Source organism: Halyomorpha halys, unplaced genomic scaffold (assembly GCF_000696795.3).
Source record: "Halyomorpha halys isolate HHAL.00 unplaced genomic scaffold, Hhal_1.1 Scaffold207.1, whole genome shotgun sequence".
In the NCBI taxonomy this organism is placed as follows: Eukaryota; Metazoa; Arthropoda; class Insecta; order Hemiptera; family Pentatomidae; genus Halyomorpha; species Halyomorpha halys.
The window spans coordinates 27,013-49,097 of record NW_027104696.1 but is presented as its reverse complement, the minus strand read 5'-3'; the positions used below and the strand labels follow the sequence as shown (position 1 = coordinate 49,097).

The 22,085-nt window shown below is 31.1% G+C and overlaps 1 protein-coding gene across 10 annotated transcripts in view; it reads left to right on the top strand.

Annotated features, from left to right (window-relative positions):
- LOC106679488 (uncharacterized) overlaps positions 1 to 21,682 on the top strand; it is a 66,654-nt gene extending 44,972 nt beyond the window's left edge. For 8 of the 10 annotated variants that reach the window (XM_024363127.2, XM_014418680.3, XM_024363126.2 and 5 more), the window contains 7 exons: positions 806 to 944; positions 2,654 to 2,761; positions 15,017 to 15,099; positions 15,554 to 15,703; positions 19,000 to 19,120; positions 19,198 to 19,342; positions 21,151 to 21,682. In XM_024363127.2, the coding sequence (XP_024218895.1) occupies positions 806 to 944; positions 2,654 to 2,761; positions 15,017 to 15,099; positions 15,554 to 15,703; positions 19,000 to 19,120; positions 19,198 to 19,342; positions 21,151 to 21,224 (820 nt within the window). In that variant the 3' untranslated portion in view covers positions 21,225 to 21,682. The remainder of the gene's footprint in view (positions 1 to 805; positions 945 to 2,653; positions 2,762 to 15,016; positions 15,100 to 15,553; positions 15,704 to 18,999; positions 19,121 to 19,197; positions 19,343 to 21,150) is intronic. The other 2 variants (XM_024363125.2, XM_024363124.2) reach the window with 2 other exon arrangements.
- Positions 21,683 to 22,085: the final 403 nt, after the last annotated feature.

Sequence of the window (22,085 nt, the reverse complement as noted above, 5' to 3'; positions counted from 1 at the left end):
TCAGCTGTGCCCATCAGCCACCTGTGAAGTGCCCCTTGTTGAGATATAACAAGACATGGCAAAGACCTTTATAATATTAATAATTGTTAATACATTGATACATATCAAAGCATTGTACATGTCAGTAAAATTGAACCAAGTACAAACTACAAAATTAATAGTATTAGTTTGTACTTAACTATGAAACAGACAGGGGCCTGTTGGTTGGCCCCAAGGTCTGTCGTTCCATGACTGAAATAAAATAGTTTTAAAATTAGATTGTTTATGAGAATCGTTCATTGAAAATATCTCTCTCCATTGAAATTTCCTGAGGTAAGTGGGCTGGAGAAGAACTGCAAGAGGTTATGAAGTTGACTTCACAATCAAAAGAAACTTCATTAACTCTAACTCAGACCTACCAAGATTCTTCGAAATTTGCATAACTCAAAACAGAATGATGGTAATTGAGTTTTGGATACCTAATGTGCGCAGAAAAAATGTAGCCCATTTGACATAGTCCATAAAAACACATCACTTTTTTTCTTTGGTTTGGATGTTTTGGGATGATGTATATTTCGAGACTTGATGTAAGATGTATTGCATTTTGTCTGTGTATACATGATATTGTAATTTTCTGTACTGATAATGTCTTAATTGGCGAAACGTTCACAGGTTATTTGCCTGTTATTTATAGATTCAAGACTTGAAGTTAAAATCTTCCAATTGTATTTTCTTAGTGTATTTTTGCTCTTTCATATTTATCAATTTTAATAATGTACCCATTTTTGAAAACAATCAAATCTTTATATAAGATAATTTATTCTAGAAGAGAAGAAAACAGTCAACCCTCTCACATCAGATTGCCTGATTCTATTACCTTAGTTTCAAGAACTCCTACACAACCCACACCCCAACAAAGACAGAGGGAGAGTGTCACCGATATGCTAGCCAATCGTGGAATAACTGTACGTATTGATGCCTTTATTATTATTATTATTTAAATAGTGAATTTTAGAATGTTGAATACAGGCAATGAATTGATATTATAAGTTTGATTTTTACCCTATTTGTAAAAAATACCCTGGTTTGATATTTTTAGATTTAGATTAAAGTATGTCTGTTCATTTTCATAATTACTAAAAAAAATCTTATGATCACTTTTTTAAACATTTATTTTGGAGTTGCAGCCTAATTTCTCAATTTACTTCTTTTACATTGGCACAAGTTTACTTAAACTCTATTGCCATCTTTAAATGGCTTCTACGAGTTGTAAGGATCTTTCTCTCTAAATATTTGTCAGCTCCTTATTATGCATCTGACTAGGTTGTCTGGTGTGTGAGAAGGATGTTTGTCCACCTTATAACTAGATTTATATTCAATGATACCAAACATTCTTATGTTTTATCTTTGTTTACTGATTTAAAAAGGCTTAGCCCGGCTCTCTAATGGCATCATTTTCTCGTTTTGTTTTTATATTAATGCACCTTCTTACTTTGTACAGTTGAATTTGATATTGAACAGAACATACCCTCTCATAGAAAGGGGTTCTTCTTTATTTTATTCCTTTTCTATTGCTTTTGACCTATCTTCTTTATTTTCACCTTAAAGGGCCTCAGTGACATCCACAGTATCATATAAAGTAAGTCCTTCAACATAATGTTCAACAAATCGCTGATTTTTTCTCTAGTTCAAGCATCTTTGATGATCTCTGAATATTGTCTTCCTGTTTGACCACAAGAGTTTCTTCAAAACTAAGAAATAGTCCTTTATCACTGTCCTTTAGAATTTCTTCTGATTCAGTGATAGTTAGATGATCAAGGTTGTTTTAATCTCTGTTAATTATTGAGAAATTCTAAAGTCATCATAGAGGTATTTAAAGGAAGTTTTGATAAAAATTTCTTCTTCTGGATAAATTACTTTCTTCATAATATTTGCTTTATGTGACATGATTCATGAGCCTATAGCATTTTAGATTGTCTCAGCAACCAATGAATAGAAGTTATTGATTAGACCATCCCATTTTTCCAACTTTCTTTGTGTATTTGGACCATAGCTTTCATGCCAGCATTTTCACTACCAAAGATTCTCTGGTATTAAACATCAGGCTTTTTTGGAAATCTCATACAATGTCGGGCCTAAAGAGGTTTTGGTAGGTCCCTGTTTCTTAAATATAGTACAGTAGATGCTCTTTTTGCCTGAAATATTTTAGTAAGTCCAGAGTCTTGAAGTAAACATCTAGTTTTAAACACTTCGTACAATTTTCCTATTTATCAGTCACACCATTCTGTTGAAATGTGTAAATAATAGTGGTAGTAAGAAACAGTGGTTTTAACAGTAATTTTACTTGTAATTAATGACGTAGGCAAAATAGCCTGCAAAACATTTTTAAATTTGGATGTCAGGTGTAAATTTATATTTAAGATTGTGTTTGAGGATGGCCGAATAGGCCGAAACGTTTGACTGGTGATATAATAAATAGTGTTAAGACTAAACACGGATACCATTTGATTTATTTATCTAATAAATATTTTTACTGAATGTAGTGTCAATGGATAAAAAAAATAAAGTTATACCAAATATATGGGTTACACTATGAAAAGTTAGTATATATGTAGCAATTTCGGCATAAAATTTTCCTCCTCTGACTTATTTTTCTTTTAATTACTTGTTTTAGGTTGTTCCTAGTGGCAGGTCTCAACCCGTAGCCTCTAACCAACCAGTTCTTACAAGGCAGTTGAATTCTGCTATTTCTATTACCCCTTCATCACAGCACAGAGCAGCAGTACGTTTTTTTTCAATTCCATGAATTGAGTATAAAATTTAATTTTAAACAAATATACATGAGAATCTCGCTAGTTATAATTGAAATTTCTTATGTTTAGCATTTTTTGTCAATTTTATTATTTTAGAATTATGACATGGAATTTGATTGAAGTAAAAGTCTCTTTTATTCTATTTAATTTAATAAATATTTTATACTATTTTATTTATTGAGAAGAGGAAGTGTTTCACTACAAAAATAGCAAAGAAGGGTTTAAGTTGGGATCCGCACGTGAAACGAGATGAAATCGGCTCGAAGTCGAAGCTAGATTTGTGTCTTACTAGTCTGCTTATCCTGTGTGTTCTACTGGTCTTACTCGATATTTTGTCCGCACACGAGGCAAGATTTGCGTCTTAATCAAACTTTTGTAAATTGTAAAAATCTAGCATTCTTTACTAGATTTTTTTTTTTTTTTTGGAGGAGTTTTTCTACGATATCAGATGAATTTCTTACTATTTAGAGATTATCTAAATGGAAAAGGAAAATTTTCTAACTTTTTTTTTAGCTTTTCTTTTAATACCTAAATGATTTTCCAACTTTATAGACAACAAGAAGAACTACTACATGTTCTGCTGTTCCAGGAACTCCACAGGTGGGGCACTGGTGTTTGATGTTTTTTCTGGATCTCTGCATCTTTCCCCAAAACCCTCCATTTCCTGTTAGGATCTGTGGGATAATCTCAAGGAGGACCCTGATAACCATTCAGTCTTGCATAGACTGTGGGGAAGAACTTCCTCAGTGTAGCATTATTCTGGCTTGCCAACCTCTGTCCTTTTCATTCTTCAATCGAGTCCTTCAGCAGCATCATTTTCTATTGGTTCAGTGTCTCATCGATCCTTAAGTAGAGTTTCTCTGGTAGCGCTGCCAGCCCCTGCTTCTTCACTTGGTATTTAACAAATCTGGGGAATTTCCAGAATGCTAGCTACGACACCAGCAAATCTGAACTTTTCAAAATCCTTATCCTTTTGGTCTACATCTATAAAGTCGTAAAATTTCAAAACTAAAAATCTATTCAGTCATTCCCAAAATATTAGCAGAAAAGCAAAATAAAAGTTAAAAAATTTTCACGCTCGTTTTCTTTTTTTCCCACATCAAGTCGGAAGGAAAATTATTCGAAACAGGAAAATTCATACAGCCGTTCCCAAAATATTAGTGGAAAAGTTGGAGAATTTAACTCATCTACATCTATATAGTTGGAAAATCATTCGGAACTAAAAAATCCATTCAGCTGTTCCCAAAATATCAGCAGATAAGCAAATGAAAAATCAGAAAATTTTCTTCACACTCGTTTTCCTTTTGATCTCTATCTATAAAGTCAAAAAATCGTTTAAAACAGATAAATCAACTAAGCCCCGTTCCCAAAATAGCTGAAAAATAATAAGAAAGTCACAAAAATTTTCACACTCGTCTTTTTGGTCTACGGCTATAAAGTCGAAAATATTTTGAACCAGAAACACCTATTTAGCAGTTAACGAGGTATTATTATAAAAGAAAAAAAAAAGTTGGAAAATTTCCATTTAGTCCATAAATCATCTGATATCGCAGAAAAACTAAAAAATCTTGTAAAGAATGCTCTATTTTTCCCGTTTACAAAACTTTGAGCAAGAAGCAAATCTCACCTTGCGTGTGGACAAAATATCAAGTAAGACAAGTAGAACTCCTAGAATGAGTAAGACACATGCAAATGCAACGTGTCCAAAGGGCCGTAGTCTTGACCTATATGTCAAATCTGTATTGAACAATACAATACTGCTTATAAAATTGAAAACTATCTGCTTTTGGAAGTGAAAAATATTTACAAGAACAATGAAATATAGTTTAGTTGTAGGAAAAAAAATTAAATATTAAAGAAATTAAATATAAGCAAGTGGGCCTAGTGGTCCTTTTTGCCAACCCAGTAAAAGCAGCTACTCAGGAATGGAGAAACAGTGGTACTATTAGAGAAGATCCCTAGTAATACCTTGAATTAAATCTACCAAGGTACCTTTTCTTTCTAGATCCAAAACATTGCTTAACCTGAAAAAAGAAAAAGTCTTGATTTATGATTGATATGAAGTATAATGAAAGAAAGTTTACTTATTCTGGGACTAATGTTCCTCCAGAATAAATTAAAGACAAAGTATAATAATTTAACATAAATATTATTCTTTTAATTTTCAGTGTTTTTCGAGAATATTATAAGATATTTATTAAATAAATCAAAATTTATTAATTATTATTTACTAATATTTAAAATGATTCAGAGTAGAAGGGATTATGATTATAGGAGAGATAGAAAATGGACCAAAGGGAATTTTTTATGGACTAGGGGTTGAAAATAGTTCCAAAAACCAGTTAATAAATAAATGGAAATTCACAAATTTATTGAAAATATTTGCATATGGTTCATCTTATATTTATATTTGCTTTGGAGGAGGTTTCAGTGACAACTTAATACCACATTAATTCGACCTTTGTCTGACATATTCTTGTAGACAAGCTATAGCTGGTTCTGTTGTGTTCTGCATTGAAAATGTAATTTCATGCTATAGTTTTTATTTAAATGGTATTATGTATTTTCTTGAAAGTTTTTTTTTAATTGGTCATAATCATTCTCATCGAACACAGCCTATTCCCTTATTCCCATCCATTTCAGTTATGATGTAGTGAATGTCTCTCAGTAAGACTACTATACCTACAGGATAAATGGTTATTTCAGTCAAACCTGTCTAGAATGAATATTTGTAGTTGGTAAGAAGTTTTTTATATTTATTAGGTATTGTTATTGGTGGGGAGAATAAGCCAGGCAGGTTGACCTATTAGTCTATTTTTGTAAACAACTGATGACAAACTAATGGTTCCCACCCAACCCAACTAGAATGGAAGTATTAAGATTTATGGGACTGCCATGATCTTAATTGATGAAAATCAAACCCACACAACTTCGAACAAGGCATTCTTACTCCTGCTTGCTCTGCGATCCTGGGTCTATATTTATTTGTATTACCATCTCTTCCATAGGAATCATTCTGGATAATGCATAAGTAGTAAACTAAATGAAGTTACATGTGATTGGCATTGATTATGATTTAATTAGTCTTTGAAGTAAATGAAGTTGCTGATAAAAGATTAGTTTTCTCTCTAATCCTGTTGTGCTATCTAATAACTCCTTACCAAATTCTGGAAAAAATGGTGTCTTTCCATGGTTTATAACTGGGTAAAGTCGGGGAATCCTTGCAAAAAATGGAAATTGTTGTGAGTAAATTCACAGTAAAACTCAAAGATAGGATAACTTTTGTAACCAAGCAAGAAAAAAAAGTAACCCTAATCCTTAAAATTCGAGGTTAAATTTTTCAAGATGGGTTGAATGCAAATAATTTTTTTTTATAACACCTTATGTGGTTATTATTTATTTTTTAAATATAAATTTGAACTACAGTTACTTTGTTAGACACCCTGATTTGTGTATTATTCTCAGAACACTAGTAGACCTGTAGCTCTAGAGATCTCTAGATAGTTCATCATCCATGAACATTTGTTTTATAGAATGTAATATATCTATTTCTATTTACTTCTTGAAGAATATGTGAATTATTGGGATTGGATTAGTTTTATTGTGTAGTTTAATATCAAGTAGTGGTCTGATCTTTTATCTATTATGAGCAACATATTTAGTTTTATCCTTGTTGAAAGTAAGATTTGTTTAATCATCCTTTCAGTGTCAGTCAGTTGATCGATCAGCAAAACCTTGTTCATTTTGCAGTTCGAGAGCTTTGTTGGTTGTCAGTAGCCTTGTGACGTTCCAAGGTTTAATTTTTTGTTAATAGTAAATCAACTAGTTGTGTATGTAAGTTTTCTATTGACAAACTAGTTTTGTATAATTTGGTGAATGTTTCTGGAATATTTGTATTGTTATAGGTTTCTGAATATACCTAGCCACCATGGTGGTCAAACACTCCTTTTTTTGTCAAGACTTATGACGACAAGTAAGTATCGTCTTTTGTCTAAAGATGTTTTAGTGTCCTCAACCAATGTGTGTAGCGCTTTGTCTCTTCTTTTCTGAGTTTTTAATATGTATTGATTTCTTTCAATGATTTTTTCTATTAAGTAGCCTGCAAGTTGATTTTTAATTAATCTCATAAATGTTGCCCATGAACAGGCATTATACCAAGAAATCATATGTTGTATAATCTTTTTGGGGAATTTTTCTATTATTCTCTTGTCTGAAAATTGATTCTTAAAAAAAATGTATGTATTGTACTGATTATTCTAGTATATGCTTCAAAAACTATTTTTAAAATATCCAAATTAATAATATCCCAACCTGATTCCTTCTTAGATTTTAACTTATTTTTTATGTTAAAATTTCCCTTTTTTTAAAAATATTACTCATCAGTCATAAGTGGAGAGCTTTGGTAATGCTTGTCTTCAAGTTCCTTTGTTTTTTAATGTCTGTGTTATAAACAAAATCCTCGTGGGAAAGTAGGTTGATCATTGCAATATCTTTATCTTTAGCACTCATATTTGTATGCACTACCTTGAGTATTAAGGTACATATTTAATTCAGTGTTGTATTTTTCACCTTGCTTGATGCTTGTTTATACAGCCAATCCAACACTGTGATATTTGAAATGTGATTGTGATTTGTGTTCCTCTTTTTGTATATCTTATATGTTCCTTCCAAGTTCATCTGTAAACTGAGCATTTTTTTTTATTTTGTATGTTTAATTATTTTTGAACTTGTTACAGTCAACTTTATCAGTAGAAAAACTAAGTTTCCTTTTTTTTTTTTTTAAATTTTTTAGTCATGTATTATTTATTTCAGATTAGAGTATGAGTTGGGTCAGTGTTATTACTACCATATTGTAGTCAATATATTGTCAAATCATTTTCACTGTTAATAAATAAGTTTTAAAATAAAATTAATAACTAAATTTGGACCTCCAATATTCTTCCAAACCTAAATCTAATTCTACGCTTGAAATAAAAGCAATCAGTATATTGTTGGTTTGAAATTTTTTATTTATTTATTTTTTTTTATGGCAATTCATTAGGTTATGTTTAACCATTCAACCTTGATTAGTTTAAGACATCTGCATACCCTGTGTAGAAGCCCACATTGGTGATAGCATGCCTCTAAGTGCTTTACACCACATTTCAGCCTGTCCCATCTCTGGTTTGAGCCCTCTCTGAAGTTTTTCCAATACAGCTACTATAATGATATGTAACTGCAAGATTTCTACCATAATTTCTTTCTTATTTAAATATTTTTTTTTCAATCCTAGAGATTGATGATGTAGAGCAGTTTCACAGAATTTATTTGCCTGATTTGCTAATTGATAGCCTTGAGTAATCTCTTGACAATGATTCAATCTCTAATATGCTCGTCCATAATCTTTTCTAAAGATTTTATCAGAAATTATGTCAGGCTTATCATCCAGAAAGCTTTGGGATTTTAATAAGAATCTTTCCCTGGTTTTAGTTACTAATATATATTCTAACTAGTAGGAATCAAGTGCTAGGCTTCCTCTTGGAGTAGGGATTTTACGCACTTACCAAGCAGTAAGGTTTATTAACAATTGACAGGTCATTCTGTAGTAAAGCAAGAAAGGTAGCATCAACACCTGTTAATTTAATAGGTACAAAGTAATTGATTAAAATTTTTCTTGGCTAGCAGTGTAGCTTTCTTCATTAGGATTACTTATTTCCTCTCCACATACAAGTTCTTCAAAAAATGAGAGCATTCTGAAGAACCTTCAGGATTCTCCCCTGGGTCGTAATGGGTTAGACATTAGATGCTGGCTATGAGTTCATTGAGTACTTCATACGTACCACTAGCGCTGGCTGAGGAAGAGTGACTAACAAAAACTGTTGAGGTTACTGGAAGCTGAAGGATTCTGGAAATTCGGTTAAAATTAATAACATCAGAAGGAGTAGAAAGAGATCACAAAATACAAAAAAAGAAAAGGATATTCTATACCGAGGTAGTAAATTAAAGAGCGACAATCTCTTCAATGTTGTACATTGTACTAGCTGGCTTGACTGGCATTAATGTGACAAATACAGTGGAACCCCGTTATAACGACCCCCGATAAACTGACTCTTCGCATAAACCGACCCTTTTTTTCGATAGAATCCCTCTCTATAGTCCGACCTTTTGAAGCATCGCTCCTCGCATAAACCGACTATTTCTGAGAAGAAACACCCCTTGTATACATACGACGTTTCCTCTGTACTTTGTAACTATTTTCCTGGAAAGATGATTCACTTCTCGCTCCTTGTTTGAAAAATCGGTTCAATCTTATCTTCCACAGTGTTAACATCAAAGCGTTATACGATGTCTAAAAAAAAGTCTTACCTGCATCGGATAAATTGGTTTTGTATTCTAATTTTTATGTATTTTTCATTCACCCTTGAACATACGTAAGTCTAATTCCCCAGCGTAACAGACTCCGCTTAATCCGACCTTTTTATGGGACCGACCTCACCCCAAGTCCCAAACAGGTCGTTATAACGGGGTTCCACTGTAATGGAAGTATATTAATACTTATTGAAGTTATTAAACTTCATGGCAGATTTTTTTTCTATTCTAGCTTGTTTGCTTTTCTTTCTAAATTATAAAACTAAGAGTCATAGAATATTACTTGTACCGTGAACATCTCTGTTGTATCTCTTTCTCTCTTCATCTAGTTACTAGCGAAAATTTCAGAGAAAATTGTCATAAATTCGTAATTCACATCAAGCTAAACCTAGTAAAATATTGTGGCCCTAGACACTCTAATTTTTCTGGAGAAAATAGTGAATATTGAAGATATTGGTTACTCAGTACAGATGGACAGGAGTGGGGATTTGTTTGGCCGAGCGCTTTATCCTTAAGTAGCTACATGAACAAACTATCTATTACCGTGTTATTATTAACCTCAAGCCCTTTAAATTTCTTTTATTTTTTATTCTTCTTTAAACATCAAGATGGTAATTTGTAAAAGCTGCAATAAATCAATTTATAGAGAAGATAAATTGAAAATTTCATGTACAAATTGTCAAAATATTTATCATATTAAATGCGTCAAAGTTAAAAGCTCAGACCCAGATATTATTAAAAGATGAACCTGTTCTGAATGTGAACAGGGTCCAGCACATTAAAAGGCAATAAACCCGCCTCAGTGATTCAGCGGTCACCACAGGCAATACCAGCGACTTGGACGTTTTCAATTGAATTCAGTATTGAAGTCACCACAATATTGTTTTAATTTTCTTTTTTTTGTTTAGAAGATATTTTATTTATATTTATTTTCTACACTTTAATAATAGCACTTATAGAATTTTCTCTATTTACATCTCTTCTTTTTTTAATTTTTTATAACAATCTTTATTGACTATTTTTTTCAAATTTCGATAATTCAAGCAACAAATTCCTTTCAATTTCTTATTTTTGTTACATTCTATATAATTGTAGCAGTATATAAAATATTGTTATTCTCTATCCCTCAACCTTTAACCTTTTTCTTAGTTTTCCATTTACTATCCCACAGTTTTGGCTAATGTCCTCAGTTCCTGTCACATTAATGTACAATCAATCTTCACCTCATTTCTTATTCTCCAACACATTACACACAATCCTCTGATACCTGGTTAGACCTTTTTTATCTGTGACTCCTGTAAAAATCCTTTCCTCTTCCCAGCACCTCGTTCCCTTCCCCTCATCTCACAATCTGATCAAAATATTGTACGACCTACCAGTAAATGCTTTACTCCTAAAATCATATCATACCGTAATCTGGACCTACTTTCCTGTGAATCTCTGAAGGGGATTGACAAGGTTGAAACTTGACCTTGATTCCGTCCAGTTGGACATTACACACTCCTATAACTCCATCGACCTTATGATATCTACCCTCACTTCACATCTGCAATCTATATTAGACATCCATGCTCCTCCCCGAACCTTACGTCGTCAAATTGCACCTTGGCTTACTCCAGATACAAAGGCAATGATAAAACAAAGAGAAGCAGCTAGACGCAAATTTTGTCGGACCCGCCTGCCTGCAGATTATACACAGTTTAAACTACTCCGTAATGCAACCCAATTAGCAGTTCGACATGCTAAATCCCTTCACATTCATCATGCCCTCTCCAATGCTCCCGATCCCAAATCCAAGTGGAAAATACTCTGAAATTTATCCCTACCAGAGTCAGCTCTCTTACAATAACACCTGATGATCTCAACAACTATTTCAATTGCCATGCTACTGATCCATCAATCTTTCCTGATACTCTAAATAACACCTTCAATCCAGAAAATTTCTTTTTTTTCCCACATATCTTACGAAGAACTACTAGCCACCATTCTAAGATACTATACCAAGGATCATGGACCAGACAAGACTCCTGTTAAGTTGATTAAATCTTTTCTCCCAGTCCTTATTCCCAAACTTTATCATATATACAATTTTTCCTTGGAAAATTCCATATTTTCTTCACATTGGAAAACCGCTTTGGTTCGACCATTAAATAAAATCCCTAATCCTTCTTCACCTGACTTCCGCCTTATTTCTCTCCTCTCTAACCTTTCAAAACCCGCTTGAACGCCTTGTTCAGAACCAACTTTCAAACTTCCTAGAAGAACGTTCCCTCATCAATCCCCTCCAATCCGGCTTTCGACCTAGCTATTCAACACAATCCATTCTCCTTAAAATAACTCATGACCTCCAGACTGCCATGGAACACCAATAACTATCCTCATCCTCCTAGATTTCTCCAAAGCATTTGACATGGTTGACCACAACATCCTTCTTACCAAACTACAAAATCATCCTCTATCCAACAGTGCTTTGCGCTGGTTTCCTTCCCACCTTCTGATCTATTAGTTGCCACGAAGAAACTTCAAGAAGACTTGAATTGAATTAGTCACTTTATGCCCAGAAAACAAGATTAAGTTGAATGCAGAGAAGACTAAGCCAATCGTAATAGGATCCAATCATCTCCTGAAAACTATTCCTCACATTCCATCCTTATTCTTAAACAACAATCCAATACAATTCCATCCATACATTAAAAACCTTGGTGACACTATATAGACCAAACTCTCTCCTGGAAAAACCATGTCTCCGACATTTCCCATCATACCTTCTCCACTCTAAAGCATTTAAATTATCTTCGTCACCTACTTCCTTTTGAAACCTGCAAGCTCCTGGTTACTTCCTTAATATTCTCCCACTTTGATTATTGCTGTGTGGTTTACGGAGGTGTCTCTGGGGATCTCAAAGCAAAATTAAAACGGTTAATTACTTTGTACGATTCATCTTTGGGGTCCCCAGGGACGCCTCTGTCACCTGATTTTAGGAAGAGTGAGGAGAGTACCCGCACACGGCCTTCAGACCTATAGGTAACTGCCCATCGAACCGCAGCCTTTAGTAGATCTTTCCTTATCCGTATCTCTTCCCTATGGAATTCTATTCCCTCCTTAATTCGTAGTTCTAATACCCTTCCAAATCACATACCTTCGGTCTTTCAATTCTGGAAGAATAGCAATTTAAAGTTTCAAATAAGGTTTATATATTCTCTACATTTTATGTTTCAGATTTTCATTCATACTTGTTATTATTATTGCTTTATGGGCAACAGACCATGGAGGTCTAAGTCCTCATGCAGTGTATTTCCTAATACATCACGCGTTTCTTGATGTGGTTTTTTCGTAGGGTGGGTTCGTCACTCCCACGCCTATTTTTTCGTGAGTGCCACCCATTGGCTAGCGGGCCTCACAAATGCCTGTGGGGAGGTTGTGAGTGAGTCTTGCATTATTTTGTGTTTGAAAAAAGCCCGGGTGGGACCAGGATTCGATCTGACAACCTGTGGGTTGTGCTGCTACCGCTGCCCCCTTTATGTATATTAGCAGAAATTGAACCTTATCATTTATTATTTTTACTTTAATTGTATTTGATTTTTTATTTATTATCAGAAGTGTTAGTCATCTTATGTTATGTTAGTTATCTTATTTGTATTTTACTCTAAAGTTCTAAAGCCTAATTTTGATGCCTATATATTATTCTAAGGAATCAATCCCAGAATAAATAAAGAATATTATTATTATTAAGAAAGACCTCTTGTAAGTTTCTCACCTGCATGTTCCTGGAAATATTTGTGTTCAACTAATGGCATATCTTATTTCTGCTAAGATATATCTGCTATTGTAAGTGATGCAGTAAGCAAACATTCCTGATGTTTATAACAGCTATAGGACACTTTGATCTCTTTCTCGAGCTCTGTATATTAGGAGTTTCTGATTTCTATATAATCACCTGATTTTATTCCTAACAAATATATTTTATCATCCCTATGAGAAAGATTTGCTTGTTATAAAGATCATTATTTATTATAAATTACAAATGACTCACCTCAATGGTTTGTAGTTCTTCTGAGCCTACTAAGCCTATTCAGTAAACTGAGGCAAAAGTGTTGCCTGGTAAGGAAGGAGATGTAACTAGATAATAAAAAAAATAAAAGAAGAATGGCTCTTCAAAAATTTCTAATGGAGCCTGCTCAATTAAATCCAATGAATATGAGAAAAATTGTCTAAGGTCTTGCAGAGTAATTAAAAATAAAAATCCGGAAAAGAATCATTGGATAGAATTTCAACGAATACTTTATCTGGGCCAGTGATTCCCAAAGTGTGTGCCACGGCTCCCCTGGGCGCCACAAATATTCAGTTAAACAATTTTCTTGGATCGCAGAGGATTAAACAGTTGAATCTTTAAAAATGTGTGAAAGTCGAGGGTCGTCTGTACCAAAGATATCCTAACAGTTAAAATACTAAACCAAAATCATTTGGCTTCAGCTATGGGGAAACCCTAAGTATGCAATAAGTTACTTTAAGGTTTGGAAAAGTTCATATCAAAACAGAAGAGAAGAAGTTATAATTATTGAGGATTGGTCATATACAAAGAATAATCCTGTGAAATTTGTAACTTTTGCAATGTGCGACAAACTATATGGCTCATTCTAGAGGACTGCCTGTTACATGGCAGTTATATTTAGAGTCTATGGGTACCAAAATTCTTTAGGTATTCTTGTAGATTACAGCACTAATATAGAAAAAAAAAATTGAATTCCTGAAAAGAAAACAATATGTTCAAGAAAATGGAACAGAACTTAAAACAAAAGAAAAATAGAAACTATATTTTGAATAAGGGCACTTAATACTCAACATATTTAGTATCCATAAGAATCATAATCTACTATGTGATCGGTGGGTCTGTCAGGACCAAGTTACTTTTTATTTACATGTCATTTATTCATATTGTCATATATATATATATATATATATATAAATTTATTACTGTACTTATTTATTTAGATGAAAATGGATTATATAACAAAAAAACAAATGACTTAGTACAGCAGAGTAAAATGTAAGACAAATAAATATTGCTTTGTGTTCCCCAGACTCTCCTGTTGTGCTGAGGGTTAACCTAACCTTACCTTTAAATAAAAAAAAAATTTACCTATAATCATTTTTGTTAAATTTATTCCACTCAAACCTTAAATTTTTGTGAGTTCTGAACTATCATATCTTACATTTACTTCTAATATTATTTTAGGTTGGATTGATCACTATTGTTGTGCAAATCTCACCCAATCATTGGTCAGTTAATTTTAAATTCTCTTTTAAATGCATTGGTGGCTCAACAGTCCATTTTTGGACCAGGATGTCCTCTTAAGCTTAGTAATAAAGATTGTTAAGGTGATTGATAATTTAGCCTTCAGTGGGTATGAAAGCCTTATAAAGCTGTGTAGTTAACGGGCTCTAGGTTCCAAATCGATCAAGGAGTCATATCATCTCTGCATCATAAGGTCCTCCTACCCTTGCTGTTACCTTACTTTCTTCACAAATTTCAAAACTTTCTAATTTTGGGCCATCAGTTCTGGAAAATTATCCTACCCTAGCAGATAATTCTTTAATCCCTGTTGAAAATAGGTCTTGACCAATTATCCTTCAGTAAATGAAAATAAATTGGGTTAACTTTGGTTAAAGTTTTGAAATGTAACTTAACTATTCAGACAGCAAGACTTACTTTTTTATGTTCAGTTCAATAAACTAATGGGCAAACTTTTAGTCCATTAGTATCAACTTGGAAATACTATCCTTACTGATCCTGAATAGACATAGAAGTGTTGCCGATCATGTTCTTTGTGTGTGTTTATATTTCTGGCAATTACATGTAATTTTTTTGTTGTAAGGGTTTTATCTCACCGGCTCCCAAAGCACCAATGAATAAACTACCAACTGTTGACCTTACAAAAGAATCTGATACACCAAGAAGGTAATTATATTTTTTTAATATTTTATTTTTTCTGAATAAGTATGCTGATATAGGCAGAAGTTCAATTAAGACAATAGGCCTTTTGATGTAGATTGTACATTAAGATTAGTGATGCAAATGGTTTAAGTGTTCACCAATTATATTATTAATCTTTCAACCTATTGTAAATGTTTAAAAAAAATTCTTTTATTTATTAAAAACATATTTTTTAACGAATTAATTTGCTAGTATCATATGACACAATTGGAACTAAAGCTAAAATATATAGATACAGAATTAAAACTAAATTTTAAGTTCTAATGCAATTCATTTTTTTATTTTGGATCCATTCTTAGTTAAGCTTATGTGAATGATAAAAACTTTTAATTTGATGGTTATTTCTGTTGTTATGCACGTATTTCTCACATGAGTTTTTTTATATGGTTGATGTACTGATAATAATTATTTGTGATAGAAGGACTTTGAATCGTGGTGTGCGAATGTGTGGACCTACTGGCCGCTCAATTTGTCAGATTTGTGATAAGGCTTTCCCTACACCAAGTGAATTATCACAACACATGGTCTGTCACAGGGGTGGTGGCATGGCCAATAAACTAGCTTATGAGTAAGTATCATTTTCAATGTACTTCATAGTTCTAAGTATTCAATTCCTTATTGCAGTTAATAAATATTCCTTTTGGTTCTTTTTTCTATTGAAAAGAATAAAAAATTGTGAAGTCTTGCACCTATTATTTTTTTTTTTTTTATTCATTTGTCTTTGCGAACTCATTACAAATCAAGTTGGTCATGAAATAAATGAGATTTAATCATAAATAATGTTAAAATAAATCAGAAAGTTTGCTTGAAAAACAATGAAAACCAAGTTATAATAACAAATAAATAAGCTAATAAAATATTAATGAAAATTAATTAGAAGTTATTTGTAAAATATAATATTAAAAACAAATTGCATAAAAGTGTATACATGTAAATGTGCCAAGGTTGAGTTATTTTTGAGGCCTGTGATGGATATAATTTGAAGCATTGGACGAGTTAATTTAAGGGGCCTGAGCCTGATATAATTTTAAGTTTTGGACAAATATATAAGAATAATGTTTTTTCTGCCATCGTCATTGCAGTTGATAAGGTTGATATGTTGGTACAGTTTACTGTCAAGGTTTATACATATGACAGTTAAATGTGGCAGTCAATGTGACTGTTAGTCTGCTGACATTTTTTTCATTACAGTCACAATAGTAATATTGTTATGACAGTAAATGCTGTCATTACTATAACTATCAAAAAGTTACATCATGGTAGTAGCTAACATTTTGCTGCAATAATGGAAACTGTATGATAGTTCATTGTCAAGACACACACACACATATATGATAGTTGCTTCACTGACATTACTTGTACTATTAACTATCATGCCAGAACTAGTGCAACAGTGCAATCATGAATGTATCAATTATACAGTTACAGTTAAAACAATTTTCCAAGAGCTGGTAAAGTGGCAGGTATTTGCCTTTGAAACTGGTATTTTCAAGGCGCTGAGTGAGTACTTTTTTGTCAGGAGAATCGGTAGCACTGCTTATTAGTTAAGTTTCCGTAACCGAGCAATTGACATCTCCAGTTATATATCACTCCCTTTTCTAAATAAATAAATATTTGAATCTCATGTATGTGTAAAGGAAATAATTTCTAACTAAAATATTATTATATTTAGAACGTAGGAAAGAGGGTATCGAAAACTGGTTAAACAAATTAGCTATGGATTTTGGAAAAACTGAATAAGATCTGCATTTCAGTAGGAAAATGCGTTGTTGGGTTTTATCTGTGAGGCACTTGTGTAGATTTCACAGGGTGTTAAAATTAGATTTATGAAGAGGGAATTTTAATTTAAATTGCGAAAAAAACGTTAATATTAGTAGAGCAATGTAAAATAGTACAGTTGGAGAGATAATGGCAGTGGGGATGACTAAGAAGATCAGAAGAAGAAGCTAAGGATGACAAAGTGATGCTGAAGTAAGAGAAGATAAAGTAGGAGTAATGGCACATGGAGAGTTAAAGTTCCGGTGATGTAACAATATGGTGGTTTAACAGGCGAGCACTGCGGTGGATATCGTTACTAGTGTTTGCATCTTGAGGGTCCCGTATGTTTTGTGACAGACTGGATTGCTGATTGACCGTGTGTATCAATAAATGGTATTTGGTTCAGGTGCAGTCAAATAAAACTCAAATAGTAAATTGGTGTACTATTTTTATTTGAGCCAACATTTCGCCCCATGTTGCAGGGCTTTGTTAGGGCTAAAAAATATACAAACACTTGTCATAAGTACAAAAAAAAATTAGTGGAAAATAACTAGGGTATACAATGAAACATAGAATTTAATAAGAAAAATTAAAGGTTATAAACAATAAATGAAAACGGTAATAGTAACAGATAAAGAGAAGAAATATTAAAGAAAGTACAAATTAAGAGATGAAAAGGGATAAGAATAAAATCAAATGAAAATGAACGAGAAAGAATTCATACCTGTTTTGACGGAAGTCAAAGTCAGAGTGAACCGTTCAGAGGGAATGGCAGTTAAGTACGTCACATTTGAAAATAATTTTCAAGTAAACAATGTAAAAAATATTCAAATTAGGTAAACAATAAATGATAATATACATAATAGAGGGGGAGAAGAAATATTGAAAAAAAAATTATAAAGTAAAAAATATATATATAAAAAAAAATTAAAATTTACATGGATAGAAAAACAAAGAAGAAATAAAGTTAAAATAATGGAATACAATAAATTTTAGTGATTAAGAAAGACAGTATACCAAATGAGTGGGGATACAGGTATGTAAATCATATAATAGAAAAATAATAAAGTAATTAATATAAGTATACTTAAGCTGGTAACACATGAATATAAATTAAAAAATAAGATACATGAATACAAAAGAAAAAAGAAGGATAGTAAATATAAAAAATAATTAAATTAAGTATGGGGTGAGAATTTAGACAAACAAGAATAAAAGATATGACAGGAAAGTGGGCTTTCACGTGGGGACACATTTTGAACCTAATAAAACCCTCATAATGCTTCCTTTCTCTTCGTTCTGCATTTCAGAAGCCCACTTTAGTACCCCACGCTAGTGCCTGATAAGGATTAAATATATTCTAGAATTTTAATAGAACCAAAATTGCATCGTTATACTTGTTAGAATGATTTTGCATACTATTTAGATAGTTACATCTGACTGAAAATTGTATTCTTTGAAATTATATAATAATTTAAACTTTTTCTTTGTGATCTAATATTGTTTTAATATTAAAATAAAAATAGACAAACTGTTTGTAGTTCACAGGATTAATAGAATGGGTGTTTTAAATTTTTAAAGTCAGCAATTACCAATGTATGGTAAAAATGAACTTTTTTTTTTACTTTATTATTTGTAGTTCAAAGTTCGATATATGTACAAACCATATTGTAAATGATTTATTATAATTTTAGTATTATTATTAAGGTGCATATTTTAAATTTGAAAATGGTTCTGAATACCTATAACATCACTAAATAAAAATTAGAGTTATGTATAATGTAGGATCAAAATATTGCAAAAATGTAATGTATAATGAAATAAATCTTTGAAAATAAGTTATATTATATATAAACAAATATATGAGTTTAAAGTGATTCATGTTTTTCTTCAATCTTTTTCATTAATATTACTGAAGAATATTTTAGTTAATCTGATGGACTTAGTATGATTTGTCCTATTGGAAAAGCATAAGGAAAATCCTCTTAATAAGAGAAACCCTCAAGTTGAAAACTTATTACCATTATTTAATCTAATAGATAAATTTAATATTAGTGTATTATATCATCTTAATGAATGCTTAAAAGCTGTATATGTTTAATATAGATGCCGGGAATGTACAGCTCAATATCCTACTGAAGCTGGACTTCAAGCTCACCGGCAAAAATACCATGGTGCTGGTGGACCTTCACCAGATATGGCGATTCCTATAGTAGACCTAAAACAGGTGCTTTTCTGTGAAAATAACATTAGTTATCTAAGACATATCTATTTTCTCATATTGTACTGATATTTACATGTTAGGTTGGTGTTCTTTCAAGACTAGCAGCCTTAGGTATAAGATCAGTAATTCCTTTAGCTCAGCTCCACAGTGGCTCTGGTGGTGGAATGTTCGGGCTTCCAGTTGTTGCTGTTGATTCAGCTTCAAATCCAGCTATTTGTAATATAGGTATGTCAATATTTATCTACTTCAGTTTCACGATTTACTCTACTCTGTAATTTCTTGTGTTGAATAATGAATTTTGGTTCATGAACTAATATCTATGCATTTGCTCTTACTGAATTACAATATTTTTTAAAATATTAACTCAGAATATTAGTTGATGCCATTTTGAAAATAATTTTCAGGGTAAAAATATGGAAGAGTAAAAATTAAAACTATTATAGATTTTCATATTCAATTTACATATGTTTAAAAAATGTTTAAATTAGGTATCATGTAGATAAATAGCATCATAATAATGTAAAAATATTATTATGAAGCTTTGAAATCAGAATATTTCTTTGAGTTTTTGTTAAAACTTATCAAGTAATGATTATGTTAATATTCTTTATTTATTATTGGACTAGTCCCTATAATATTACAAGCATCAAACATAGATTGTAAAGCCTTGGAGTAAAAATAAAACTTGGTAAAAGTAAAAATGAAAGTATAAAATATCATTACAATAATAAATTAGAAAATGAAACAACAATTAACAAAAAAATGTAAAAGGAAAAACTATCTATATCGTAAATTATAGGATGACTAACTTCTAATGAAATAAAATAAAAAAGAATTAAAACACAAATTAACTAAAAGTAATTAACAAGAAAAAGCAATTAATGCTGATATGTATATTTTCAAGTTTTAAAACAAAATTAGAAACATCTGTTGAAAAAAAAAAGTTAATCCTCACACAAATCGTAAATTTTAAGGTATATTCTATTAAAAATTAAATGAAAGGGGACAAAATGAAGTAATGATGATTATATGAATATACATGCATATTTATAGATTAACTATATTAGTATTTTCAATTTTAAGTACATTTACATCAGCTATTCCTCTGTTCAACTCTTGGTTTATATACACCCTTTTCTACCTACAGTAAGCGAACAATTTTCACCTATTATTAGTATATATTGAATTTAGTTTCCCATGATAAAAGTGGAAATAAACAAAAAAAAATGAACTTACATAAAATTCTACTGCTGCATACTGAGTTTAACCAAACTTAATTATGATAAATAATAATAGATACAAAAAAAACAAACAATAGTGACTCCCTAGAGCCTTAGTCTTATTTTCAGTTTTTTTAAAAGTGAATTTCATGTTTTAAAATGAAAAAAAAAATGAAGATTAATTAGCTTTTTTTAATTATAAAAACAAAAACTTGAAATTGTTAAACCAAATATTGTTATAGAGATAAATAATTGATTAAGATAAATGAACTGCTTTAAAGAGGGATTGGTTGCCCACTGAACTGAGTGAATAATGTTAGTAAACAAGCTAACACAAAATATATTATAAGATTGAAATTTAAAAGTTTAAATATCCACAATAATTATTTTTTGTATGAGTGGGGAAAGAGAATTTCTATGGTTCTATACTAACTTTTTGATCCCATGATTGAAAATAGTTTATTAGACAACTCTATATTGTAATGTTAGAATATTTAGTAGTACTCTTAATTTCTAAAAAAAAAAAAAAAAAAAAAAAATGTTAAAAGTTCTTCAAATAAACTCTTTAATTAAAAACTCCTGCTACTTCAGGCTCTACTTTTTTTTTTTTTTTTTTTGTATTTCTTATACTTAATTTATTATTATTTAGTAAATTGTATCAATACAATTTATTCAATCGTCAAATAATTGTTTTCTCTTAATTCAAATTATCCTTTCAAGTATTCTGATTTGTTCCTTATTGAAGTAATGTACATATAACTTAAAAATATATTTATTAATTATAGAATGATTTTTTTTATATTTGTTTTGTAGGAGGAATGGGAGCATCCAATTTATTACCTCTTGGACCCTTGAAAAACCTAACATTTAACAATAACATGCGGTGAGCACCGCAAATATGTTTGTATTCTAAATACCTTTATTTTGTAATTTTATAATGTTTTGTTCTATTTAATTTTATGTTTTTGCGGTGAATTTCTGAACCGTTACCCTGTGTACATATGAGCGCAATTTAATATGCGCCAAACAACCAAATCAAGTTTTTGGGTATCACATTTGGCTTTAATGCATTAATACACCTCTTCGGTACCCTGAAACCATTTGGCATATATGTATATATATATATATATATATGGCTCAGTATGCAAAGCTTCTTTCCAAATTGAATTTTGAATTTCAATACAAAAGAATTGTGAGGACAATTCATAATTTATGTATATTTTGTTCAATTTATTTAAGAAGTGTTTAGTTTTGAAGATATATATAATAGCTATATTTCATTGACTTTTTTTAAGAAAATTAAAAAATTCTATTTACTATTTTATGAAATGATATTTGAAATAAACATCAATTGTAAAAATGTAAATATTAGAATAAAAATGCCCAATGTTTAAAGTAGTTACTATCTTTATTTCTAAATTTCTCCAACCAGTCTTCCCCTCAGTCATTTTATTTTGGTTTCTGTGTTAAACAGCAAATTTTACTATAAAAATATACTACTTTCCATATTACTTTATTTTTATCATTTCGAAAATATTAATTTTTTTTTTGGTGCATTTAATTAGTTTTAATTTCTTCAATATTCATAAAGTAATGTCTTATAATGGTCTCATAAAGGCTTGAAAGATATAAAAAGTTAGTTTATTCCAGAAATCCTATGCTCACACACACTTGTAGATTTGATTGACACAAGTGTCTATCTACCTCCACAGAGTATTATCTTACAGTATGTGTGTGTGTGTGTGTGT